The 13,514-nt window shown below is 38.1% G+C and overlaps 1 protein-coding gene across 1 annotated transcript; it reads right to left on the reverse strand.

The window, feature by feature from the left end:
- Positions 1-312: 312 nt before the first annotated feature.
- On the reverse strand, positions 313-12,238 carry LOC135196740 (uncharacterized). The gene is given in 8 exon segments (XM_064223557.1): positions 313-1,595; positions 2,297-2,524; positions 8,657-8,871; positions 9,049-9,649; positions 9,652-10,335; positions 10,820-10,994; positions 11,262-11,343; positions 12,036-12,238. Coding segments are annotated over 8 exon segments (2,418 nt in total). The 5' UTR covers positions 12,148-12,238; the 3' UTR covers positions 313-1,274.
- Between the last annotated feature and the right edge of the window lie 1,276 nt (positions 12,239-13,514).

Below are 13,514 nucleotides of genomic sequence, written 5' to 3' on the forward strand. Positions count from 1 at the left end.
TTTGCCATAAATTAGAGGCATCTGAAAACATAAAACATGTCTAAACCCCTGAAACACAGGCGTGTTCAAACAACACTTTGCCACATATCTTGATTCTGACGTATAGGCCATTTTGCATAGTTTCAAACTAGCTTTCCAATCATCACTGAAGTTTTGTTTCTGTATAATCATCCGGCTGGCAAAAAGAAATAACTGAAAATACAAAATTTGTAACAGATTTTGTAGCCTATAATTTCACCTATCCCTTCTACGTAATAAATCGCCTTGCTGAAGAGGTTAGCAATACAAGTATATGTGCTTATCTTTGGGATTTTCTGCCAGCTTGCGTTTTCATAGACTTAAAAGATCATAAGGAAAGAAGTTGCATCTTCGCTGGAATGCAGAGAATCTGGAGAAATGAAAACTTTTCTTGCATTTTGGATAGTAGGGTAGAGCCTTACTTTTTTTTAATGCCCAAAGGAAGAAATGAGAGATCAGTGGAAATTTACTTTCAGACAAATTAACTAACTAGTCCTAACTACAACTGCTCATAACATTATCTTGAACTGAAATGGAAATTGTTGTACCCTTTCAAAGCCTAATCAGAACTACTAGCAGGAGTTTTCAACTTTTTCCTCCCCACCTACCCTTTCGTGTATTTGTAATGTCAGTAATGTACCCCGTTCATTTTGGATAACTTGGAAACCAAAACCAACTCAGAAAACCTGTACAAGGGGAAATAAGTACATAACTCTCCTGACATGACTAATAATATTGTAAACATAAAGAATTCCATAAAAAAGACAATTTTTTAAAATTATTTACCTCTGGTTATGCAGCAAATTTTGAAGGTTATGGTACTGAGCTACAAAACCAAAGAACATTATTACTACATCAGCTGCAATGCTAGTTAATAAAATGGCTGAAACTGTTTACATTAACTATCCTAGTTGGCCGAGGAACAGATTTTGCTAAAGCACATTGGAGGTCGGCATCTAACATTCATTCGAGTGCCATGGGGAGTGCATAACCCCCTGGCAGACCCTTGGCATACCCCAGGTAGAAAACCCGTGGGCATTCTTAAGTCAATCTTGAAACTGCTGAATTATCACCGGTTCTGAGAAGAGCTGCCAGACTATATCCAAGATAGATGAAAATGACTTCATTATCTTCGATCCAAACTGGAACAGCTTCACTATCTTTAGTCAAAATGTGAATTGCTAGAATATTCTTAAAGTAAATTAGGACTATCTCAAGCACCTCCCATGAATACTTTCCAGACACCACCGGTGACCCTATGATAATGTATACCCCCAGTATACAATATTGAAGAAAATGAAAGAAATTAATACAATAATCTTTGAATATTTAACCAGTCGTTCTCCGGCGTTGTCCCTGGTTCCCATGACACAAAACGCTTTGCTCTTAGACAGAATGGGTTTCCATGCAACCTTAGAACTTGCTGAAGTCTCCCCTCCTTCTTTGCTCGGCCTTTTGTGGATGGCATTGTCGATGATGGCATGAAAGATAATGATGAGAAAGGTGATCCCAATGCAAAACAGGAGCCACACGTCAACCATCTTAAAGTATGAAGTTTTTGGGAGTGACTCCGATACCTGGAAATGGGAGTGTGATCCTTACCAAGACATACTGTGCTATGTTTTGCATCCAATTTCGTGCAACTGGACCGTGAGCTTTATAACAATAAGAGAAATTTGTAAGCTCAAATGACTAAAAAGTCGATTTGTGTATAGTTTTATCTCCTTTTATTATGATTATTAGTATTTGATTTTGTATATCTCTACATTTATATAATACTTTACTATTGGAGACTCAAGAGATCAATAAACAAAAGTAGGTAAATAGGACAGTGTACCCTAAGACAACAGATAATATAGAAATTCATGGCAGATGATGCAAATGGTACTCTGCTCTCCATCATTACTGCAAAGTATATACAGAGTAAAAGCAAATATTTATATGGTAAATTATAAATTCGAGATTACTTACTGCTATAGTAATGAAGTATAAAAGCTCATAACATCTTATTTATTTACACTCTCCGCCAATCAAAAAATGAGAAAAAATAAAATCACCTTTTATATTCTCTGTGTTCAAAAGCCATTCTGAAGCTTATACTCTTTAACGCCGAGTCCTTTAGTAAAGTTTTTGTTTCAAAAACTGTAAGGGATTTGAGTTCCCACTTTGCAATGAAATCTTCAGCTGCTGCTGCCTATTTCTTGAGAAGTCTTGTCTCTTACCTATTGAGCAATTTAGGCTGTTTGCTTTGGTTCTTGCAAGTAATCAAGATTCTTACCTGAGAAAACAATGTTGCAATGACCAATTGCACGGTCAGAGCTCCCATCATCCTGACATCAAACATATCTGTCCTGATGAAGAGGGTGATGTAACTTATGATCAGCAGCACGAAGGTCGGGATGTAGATGTTCAGGATGGCGTATCCAGATTGACGTCTGAGTGGGACCAGTATCTGCATCGAACTGTAGACTCCCGATTCATCAGGCTTCAGTTTCAGGTTTCCCACCTGGATTGCTCAAAGAAAAGACCAGAATAATGCCTTATTCATTTGATCAACTCTTTGCCTATTCAATTTGAGAAGGTTGCAAAGCATCTTACGGCTCTATCATACAGTAATGTGTTTATTTATACCCTCTAAATTTATTGTGACCCTTTTATAATATACTAGATGTAAAAGGTATTGTAGGACAATTTCTAAAACACTTAAAAAACTAACATCTTGAAGAAAATACAAAATTTCATGTGAATAAAGATTTACAAAGTAAATTTCTTTGTACACGTTAGAATCTAAGTTCTTTTTGCCATATTCATATATATTCATATATATATATATATATATATATATATATATATATATATATATATATATATATATGTGTGTGTGTGTGTGTGTGTGTGTGTGTGTGGTGTGTATGTATGCATGTATATTTTGCATGCGTCATGTTATGCCGCTTGCATTTTCGTCTCAGTTTTAAATTATTGACCAAAGTATACAAGTAAAATTAAAGGGAAAGCAAGAATGGTTGTTTATCACTTCAAATTCAGGTGATTGGCCTAGGGATGTTTTTCATCCTCAGAGAAAGTAGCAGCATGGTAGTGTCAGAGAAAATTAGTTCAAATTCGTTTCACTGTCAAATAAATCATAAATATCAGAATCTGGTTTGTGATGGAAACGACAGTTCAGTGTTAAAATAAGTCAGTTTAGATTCGTCTTTCTTGCCATATAGTTCAGACACTTTCCATTATTCAGAAACATCTTCTTTGGTCATAGCAAGTGCTATAGAATGCCATTAGGACAAACTGCTTTGGATTCCCCTCAGGATTCGCTACCAACATTAGTGCCGATCGTGGCATCTTTGATAATACCTGCGTCACCTGTTAACGACGTCCTTCAGAAAGACCAAGAAGCTGACGGTCCCTCAGATCTACTGTAAAAGTCCCTGTCCAATTCCATATAATCACCGCTAACGTCCTCTAGTTGTCATTAACAGGCCACCTGCATTTGATCAAAATACGTGGACGGGGAGACAGATTCAATTTTCACACAGCTCCTTCTATTGTATCAATTCCCTTATTAACACTGACGCTCCGCCGACCATCTCCTTTTGACCCACCTGTGGGTCATTTAGGATCTGACCTGACCCTTGCCTTTTTGCACCTAGTAACTCCATCCAGCCTAACCATTTTCTACTTTGCAACGCCCCCCTTTTGTTATAGACAATACAGACACGAGATACTGTCAAAATACTGTTTTCTTCCAGCGCTACCCGAGGATTAAGGTCTTTGTGGAAGATTTGAGCAATACCAGCTGACCATCGAGAACATCCAAGATGATAGAAAGTCGTGTTACATTACCCTATGTCTGCAAGTATCTCTGGAACCTAGTTGTCCATAACAAGTTGAGAGAGATTCAAGAGGCCCAGCACCGAACTCAATCGGTTTGGTGTCTATAAGCAGACTTACGCTGGGGTCACACATTCACGTATCACGACGGTGTATGCCCACATATGTGGATCGTGGGCATTAACGTGGTGAAATTACCTTGAACAGGTGGTAAACAGGACACAGGCTAACAGACTTAAAGCCAGCACCGTGAATTGTGCCGCAAATGTACGCACAAAGAAAGCAAGGTCGAATGTCTACCTGGAACTTACGACGATAGTGTAATGTTCTTTATACGTCAACTTAACGTCGTTACCACGCCCACCATTGTGGGGCTGTAGGGTACAAAATGGCGGCCTGTAAACAGAGCAGACTGTAAAGTGATGGAACATGTATGAGAGAATGTAAAAATATTGCATTCTGAAAATCCAGGTTGTAAATTCACTTTCGTAGAATTCTGCATGTACTGTAAAATATTGTATATTTTCAACAAATAAAAAAAATTAAGTCAGACATTATAATATAAATATCATTTGGCAGTCCCAACATCTTGGGCTTCTACTGACTGACGATGTGGGGCTTGAGGAAGTGGAATATGTTCAATATCCACTTCTCCCTGTCTGTCAGTCGTCTTCCGTGTCGCTGTCATCACTCTGTATCTCATCCAACTCTGACTCCTGTAGGTGGAAGATGACATTTCCTCGACCTGAGTGTCTGCAGGAGGGGCTGTAGGAGTCTTCTCTGGGCCGAAAGGTCCTGCAAGATGATGTGACGTTAATGGTCCGTTCCTTCGTCGTTTTAGGAGGTTCGGCATCTATAAGGGCGTTGTGGAGAGTACTTGGAGGAAACTGTTGGTCTCGGGAGATGGAAACAACAGCTGACCTGAGGGTTGTTGTTGTATTAAGCCAACATTTCTTGTTGGCACGGGCCTTTTCCTTGTTTGTGAGGGTGCCGACCTGACCTTTTATACCACACTACAGCTTTGCCATGTCGTACAGGGTTATAAATGTGCGAATCGGTTTCCCCGTAGGCTACAGCGCAATTAGGAGGTCCACGTGCTTCGCGGCGAAAAGAAAACAACGACAGCGAACAATGCAGGTGGCCCTAGCGCCTACCCTGCAGCAGTCACCGTGGGTCCCACGTGCAATGCCTGGAGCTACATCAGGTGACATTTGGCGTGACCACCCACGATTTGTTTTGAACATTTCAAAACTGGAGCGGGCTACGGTGCCTAGTGGGCGGAGCTTAGCGCCCGGACAACCCTTCACCGTACGTCTACGATTTTACGTATGTTTTACATGACATTTACGGTTTACTGATGTAAGCTGTTGCAAACTACCAATTTCCGCTCATGCGTGGGCGTGCATGCGTCTATATGAGAATGTGTGACCTTAGCATTAAGCAAGAAGTCTACTAGTCCTTCTTGGACTTATACTCAGATGAGATTTCCACCATACCTCATACCATACTAATCACTACAGCCCTGACAACGAATTCTACAGACTCTTCAGGTAAAGTGCCAAGAACTGTATTTTATATTTGCTATTAATGTCAGAGGTGTCGTTGAGGGTTGTGGGGGGACATATGTCCCTGGCCGCAGCATTAAGGGGGCGCCACATAGAAGTTGGGAAGACATCTATTTTGGAGAAAATGGGGTGATGAAACCATTACTTAGAATCTTTAAGTTTTCATGAGTTTTCAGTACATATTTTATATCTAATGAAGATTGACTTCCTTTAATGTTCATTATATATAAATGTAATCATTATGCGTTAATTCTCAGTGTTATGATAATGCTGCTGTCATGTCTGGACACAAATCAGGAGTACAACAAAGACTTGCTACACTGAACCCTAAAGCAATATATGTGAACTGTAACAACCAATTACTCAATTTGGCTGGGGTTCATTCTGCTCGTCATGAGGTGGTGATGGTCACATTTTTTGGAACTATGCAGGCAGTGTATGTTTTTTTTACAAAGTCGACCTATAGATGGGAGAGATTAAAGAAGAATTTACCTATATCTGTGAAAGATGAATCTCAAACAGGCTGGAGTGCTAGAGCTGATGCAGTTCGACTCATACATGAAAATGTGGGGGACTTGGTCCAACTTTTACAGACCATCAGAAGTGATCTGAATGAGACAACAGATACCTGAAGTGAAGCAACTCAGCTATTGAGCAGCATTTTGACATTTGATTTCTTTGCTGCACTAAGTTTTTGGAACGTTTTACTTACCAAGATTGACAGAGTCCAGAAGCGGCTGCAGGATCCAAAAATGAATTTCCATGAGGCAGCACAAGATATCCAAGCATTGCAAGTTTATTTCCTTGCTAATCGGGAGGATATCTGCCAGACATCTATCAAAAGAGCAAAGGAGCTCTGTCATGCTTGGGATGTGAGAATTGCCAGACGATGTAGAGTGAAGACAAAAAAGCCTGGTGAAACTGGAGATGATGGAGGCCGCCCAGCAGAAAATGAGATGCAACTTCTGCTAAAGGTATTATTGACAAAATGCATAATGAAATGGGCGAACGGTTCATCAGATTGCATAACTTGGATTCAAAGTTTGGCTTTCTTTTGGATATTAAGGAGTTGCTATCTACAACCAACGAAGCATACTACATCAAAGAAAGGTGCATGAATGTGGAAAGTTTCTATGACACTGACTTAGATGGCTTGGAACTGTTCAGCGAAATTGTAAATTGCAGAGTGCTATTAAAACGCGAGATAATGTTCTGATCACTAACCCACAGGAATTACTTTGTTTCATTGTACAATATGGGGATGAAAGTGTTTTCCCAAACCTTCGAGTTGCCCTCCAGATACGGCTGACCATTGCAGTATCAATTGTTAGTTGTGAGCGGTCATTTAGTAAGTTAAAACTTATCTTGCCGCATCTGCGAACATCTAAGGGGCAAGAGAGATTGTCAGCTTTAACTCTACTGAGTGTAGAGCAAGAGATCGCAAACAAAATAAACTTTGATGACGTGATAGACAAATTTGCGGCTGTAAAAGCTAGAAAGATAAAACTGTAAACACATTGTAACGTGCATCAATACTTAATGTACTACAATTCATTGTCAATCCTTTTCTTGTTTAGGTTTTCTGTTATCAATATCTGTCTAATTATCCACATATCCTAATACCTTTATACCGTTTTATTTCGTTGCATATGGCTGATCATAAGCATCCATCACTTTAATCTTTTTTTGTATTATTATTTTGACGCATGTTAAACATTCTTTAAAGAAAAGTAAGGTTTATAGTTAGTGAACTAATTCCTCTTTGTTCTTGTCAGTTTTCTTTGCGGGCATTATAACTACTCAGTCTTTACCACAATATATATTTTTTTTTAGTATTAACGTCTATGCTGGCAACAAATTGTACATTTTCATGATTTTCTTAGCCCCCCTGTAGTATTCCCTAATGTTTAACTCCTTTTTTAGTCAAGTTTATTTAATTTGCCATTTGTCTTTGGTTATTTAGAATTACTGGTTACTGTGACGCTCTACTATAATCAACATTTTAGTTATCATATTAACATTTTGGAATTTATTTGTGATTGCTAATGATTAATTAATCACAGTATATTTATTATATGTAAAATAAACTATTTTAGTTTGCAAATTCGGTTTGTGTTCTATCATTCCAGAATATTATGATGCAAATTAGAATGTATTGTTTTCAACACAATATATCTAAAATAATGAAGGCAAACATTTCCTGTCAACATTAGCGCACTCAAATGAAAATAGTCCCCCGCCCCCGCCCCCACTTCCATTTTGGGGGTGCCGTAAAAGACTTTGACTCCGGGCGCCAGCAACCCTCACGACGCCTCTGATCATTGTTTGTCAGTTAGTCCCTATTCCTAAAACCTCCATCTCATTCCCATATCCTTAATCCATTTTGAATTTTGTCTCCCAATTTATTCCAGTGAACAGTGACCTTTTATTTTAGTGACGTATATAAACTTACTAGTGAAGTGATATAGTCATATCTCTGATCAGTGATTTGTTACATTTCATGACATGCATATTCAAGTAAATCTCTACTTGAATCATAGTGTGAATTACGTAACTTTGCTTTTGCTTTTACGCTGCTAGTAGAGTAAATTCTTGCAAATTCTTACCTTCAGTCATTACGATTTGACTGTCTTCTGGATTTACTGGCAGTCCGGTTGTGTCCCTCTGTGTGTCAAGCAACGGTGTTTTTAAACCATACGCCAAGTATATCTTTCCCCAAGTGATAATATTTTACTATAAGAGTGGTGTATTTGCCTGCTGCTCTGTGTCCCAGACTCGTCGAAGGAAATCGTACTTACTCTTAGAACGTGTTAATCTTAGAAGTTCATCCTAGTTGTTTAATTATATCAACTTATACTTGGTGTGGCACTAGTTAGTCTTTGTAACCCTTTTAACGTAGAAGACAGTACCATTTTAAGTGAAGTTATTCTTTCTTTAAATGGACTCATATGTTTCTCTTGAACCAATTTGGTAGACTAGCATATTTTTCACCGCATTACATTACTCTTCTGTTCGCTGCTTCTTTGTGGGCCCACCGTAGTCACTGATTAATTGTCCTATTGCGAAGGCAGTAAATTTGGGCCAAATCATTGATTTACATTAATCAACTTTAAACCCAGGACCCAACGGTGTGGCACGCAAATATATATATATATATATATATATATATATATATATATATATATATATATATATATATAAAGTAAGAAACAAACATCTCCAAAACTTACATAATATTCAGTTGAATGTCGCTCGCCAAAGTACCTAGCAGAAGAATTCACTGGGTCGAAGTGCAAAAAATTCTTTGGAGCTGAAGTCACCTTGAAGTGCATAGAGCACTCTTGAAAATCAAAAGGATAAAACTTAAGCTTTAAGCTACAGGTGAATGTGAGATCATACTTCCTTTTGATGGATAGGCTGTTCAGAGTCCCAGAATAGACATCCACTGCAAGGAGAAAGTTAGGGGAAAACAGTTAATAAGTTTGGTGCATATTAGTTTCTGAAAAACTTCTCTTGAGACTCTTAAATAACGTGATATTACAGTTGATATTACAATTGCTTATTACTTTATTGACAATGATTGTTTGCTGTAAATTGGGCATATAAGAAAATTCGTTGGTACCTTCAGCTGGGGCCTTTTCATCTCGTTGTTTTTTGTCAGAAATCCGCGTAATAACCAAGGTTGTGTATTCATCCACATGAGTGTGTTGGTTACCTATTGTGTTGACAAAAGTGACTTGGGGGGTCCAAAGAGTCTTCATGACTTCAAGTGGTAGAATATTCAGAGTACTATTGACTTTGAGATCTAGATACCGAAGTCTACTGTCCTTCCATGTGACCTCAAGTTCAAAGGAGACATCAATGGCCATATCCATGGTTTTCACAAACAAATTTCCAACCCTGACAGACAGAGTCAGTTGAAGAGAGGAATCTTCGAACTCAGTTGATCTTGGAGGGAGATGGCGTTGGTATCCAGTCGGCTTATCAATCATCACACATGCTGCTTCATCACTGTTGTCGCGGCAATCATACTTGAGGTCACATCTCTTGTGGTGAGCTATGCAGCTTCCATCATCACAAGTGAACTCATTCGCATCACATGGGGTTAGCAGGAGACGATGCCTTTCCCCTTGATCTTGTTGGCACACAGGACTTTTGAGTAGCCACCATCTCCTTCCCATTGGGAAATCTGGTTCTGTCTTTTCCATTATGGCAATCGTCAAATTCTTGACATCATCCACCCAAATCCAGCGGTCATTTTCCCTTCTGATATTGTAAGCGCCATAACCCATGAAATGAACTTCACCAGATGTTTCTGATACGGGATGAAATAGATGTTTCGAAGTTCTGTTTCACAAGACCCTAGCAATGAGAACCTAGGCATTTCAGAGAATGAACATACAACACACTTTCTGTCTACTTTGCAATCGATATCTGCCAGTCCTTGAGTGGTCAAGACAGCGCAATTCTCATAATGTAATCCATTTGGTTCTTGTCCCATCCAAAGAGGGTTGTCTAGTTTTTCTAAATTACCGTATCTCCAAATACCCTCTTCTTCTTTATCTGATAAAGACGTCCAGTATTCAAAAGAACAGGCAGTTGAATCTGGAAAAGTCTTATTTGCCTCCTCACTCAAGGCAATGACATCCTTCAGGACAGTTACTCGTGGTAACATAGCACCCAGAGCTTCACACAAGTACTGAGCAGTGTCAAATGATAGTTGAGGAAACCAAAAGCGAGAGTGGCTTTTATCTTCATGGCAGAAATCTTCCAAAGGGGATTCGTAACTGGATACCTTTTCCAAGACCCAGCCAGTATCCCAAGAGATATAATTCCCTTGGAGGTCTAACTGACAAGTACTGATACTTCTTATCTCTTCCATATCTAGAGCTCTGTCCCATATGTTTACCTGAAACAGTATTTTAAGAAACTAATTATCGTTTTAACGGTGAATGAAATGAGCATTCTTTTATTTCCTGCCACTGAAATACTTTAAGTCACTCGTACTCCTTTCAGTTTTAATTAAAACATTTTCTAATTCAAGGATTTGAGAAATGTGGGTATCAATAAAGAAATATCAAAATTGCTATTATAAATGGATTTTTAATTCTGATCTTACTCATCGACAAACTTGTTAGTCTAATTCATTCTGTACCTCATATTCTTTGTCATTCATACAACTGCATTCAAGTAACTTTTTACCGAGAGGGTCATATCTCAATGAGTAACAGTTTGTGACTGAAACTTTAACATTTATATAGCAGTTTTCTATAAGAAAAATTTATCCTAATTTATTTAACTCCCACTAAAGCTACAATTCAACTAATGTCTCAATATCCTCCTGAAATTAAATAACTGAAATCTGTAACAGTGCAATTTTGAGAAAAAATCACCTGACTTAATTTTCCACTAAAACTCCTTTCCTTGTTATCTCCTTGTCCAACGGTTGCTTTGTCTCCAAAGACAGGACGTCCAACGTTGTATGCTTGATAGTTGTTAAGCTTCCCATCTATATATGTTGTTATCAGTTGTGCTGAATGGTCGTAGGTGAAACATATGTGATACCACCTGCAATTGAATTCAGTAACTGAATATTTTCAATTATACTTTGATCTTACCTATACATTCTAATCTGCTGTTAGAGTAACCACGAATGCGACATCGATTTCTCCAATCATAACTAGTCTTATCAGCAAATTCTGGCTGTTTCTCAAGTAGCTGGACATTTCAAGTAAATATCTTCAGTTTTTGTGATGTCATACCAGTAAATTCTAAGCCGTTGTTAAAGGCATCACAGATTCCAAGTAAATATCTCCAACTATACCCCGATCTTACCTGTACATCCTCAGCTGCTGTTTAAGTAACTGGAAATTCCAGTTTCTGGCTATAACAGGCCTAACCCGCTCTACCCATAATTCTGCAAAATTCAGAATTGAGGAGAATTATTGTTCATTTACTTATTTTTAGCTAAAAGCCTAGTACAATACACAGAAAATGCAAAGAGTTTACCTATGTGACCCTCAGTTATTTATGATGTAAACTAGTTTAATTTCAGAAATCCTATAATATTATTCGTCAGGCAACAGGCCATAATTTTTAAAAAATTAAATTTCTACTTGTTTCATCTCAAAGTAAGTATATAAAATAAAGACAGTGCTTGAGATTTTACATTTTAACTGATAACCCTACTAATATCCTTCTTCTTATGGTGTTTGTTTTTCAGAAGTTTATTATTTCTCTGAAATATGCTTCAGGAAACTCGATTCTGTTTCTGTACAGAAGTTAGATTCCTTCTTTCCATTTATTTGCTAACAGAAGATAAGGAAGCCTGAGCGCTGTCTAACAAAAGATGCGTCTTCATAATGTGAATGAACTTCATCCCCATTTAGTAGTTGTCAAAACAGACTAATGACTATGCCAGCTTTACTCTAAGTAGGTTTAGGCATCTGTTGCTGATAAAACAATGACTACAGCAGTGTGATCTTGCCAGACTGCGAATGGATGATGATAGGATAACCTAAAAGTTTCTGCCATTGTAAATTGAAGTCTTTCATATCTCGCCTGTCTTCCTTCCTGGTTTTTGTATAGCAACTTTGCACAATCACTAACCTCCAACAAGCATCATAACTGTCTTTCCCTCTGTGTCTTGCAAGTGGAAAAATGTCGCCCAGCCATGAAGAATAAACAGTTGAAATCTTGCACACAGAGTGACAGAATTCATCTTCTTCCCTCTGTCAAGAGATCCAGCGTAGGTTCCCACTGAACTAGTGGTAGCAACCCTGTCCTCTTGGAACTGCAGGACCAAGATGGCTTTTGCAGCATCTGTTGTTTGCAAATGTAAAATGGTTGTTTATATAGAAGGCTCTGGTTTCTAGATTATGAATTTACAAATTTGTCTCAGCATTTATTTCATTCAGCGCCCTTTTAGGTTACACAGTCTGCCAAATATACTCTTGAATATTTACTGATATAGTCAGCTGAACCACAATGCAAATGCCTGCCTGAATTATTATTGGAAACATTATCCACATAAGAGAATAGAATTGCCCTTTGGTCAACTTATATATATAACTCAAGGGACTTAAAACAGTGTTTTCGTGGACATTGTTTGAGAAAGATCTCTTTGATGTGATAATATCAGTGACAGATGTGAACGCCTGAATAAATCAAAGTTTGACTCCATTTAAATGCTATACGCAGGAAAAGACTGTTCAATGGACCATCTAAAAAGGATACATTTTATGAGGTATGGCTCCTTGGAAATATGGTTAGTCCCTGGAGACCAAAAGTTGATTTGCGTTCTTCTTGCTGGCCAGGAAAGGTGAAGGTGATGCCAGGCACAAAGTTACCATAGATGTAATAATTAGTGTTCATATCACGAAACCGTGGTACTATAAGTAGTAGTAGTATTAATATTGTAAAAGATACTGACACATATATCCTCAAAGAAAAACTCTCTTCAACTTAGTCATGTACAAGAGGCTGAATTATCACATCTTTATTTTGCTGATAAAGAAAGATCTTTACATGGTAATATAATGAATGCAAGCTCTCCTCTCTCCATAAATACTCACGCAGGTAGAAAAGGACCATCCATGGGCTAAGAGAGCAAACGAGCATGGCGTTTCTCTGCACCGTCAACTTCGGGGTCACTTCCGCAAGCACCAATTTGTTTGTTGCTAGGAGCTGGAGGTAAGCAACACTTTAACAACAAGCACTACTAAACTAAGAAAAGGCCTAAATTAGTTTCAATTTTGAAGTTATTTCCCATGATGTGCAATCCTAGAATTTAAGACCATTTTAATGTCTTAGGAAATGCTCTTTAATGGAAAAATTCATTACCAAGACTAGCATCCAGTATTAATATATATGTTAAGGACACTAGTAATGTTTGTAATTAAAATTAGGGCGCAACAGACTTTGTCACCAGCAGATTGGAATGTGCAGCAGCACAAGTCGCTAGTGTTACGGAAAAGCTTAAAAACATTGGAACGAGACAAAGCATATGTAAGCATAATATTATCAAGTCTCATCGAATAGAGCGCAACTGCGCAAAGTGACCTGGTTGGTCCGAAGTCATGTGATCGT

The sequence above is a fragment of the Macrobrachium nipponense genome, chromosome 18 (assembly GCF_015104395.2).
Source record: "Macrobrachium nipponense isolate FS-2020 chromosome 18, ASM1510439v2, whole genome shotgun sequence".
In the NCBI taxonomy this organism is placed as follows: Eukaryota; Metazoa; Arthropoda; class Malacostraca; order Decapoda; family Palaemonidae; genus Macrobrachium; species Macrobrachium nipponense.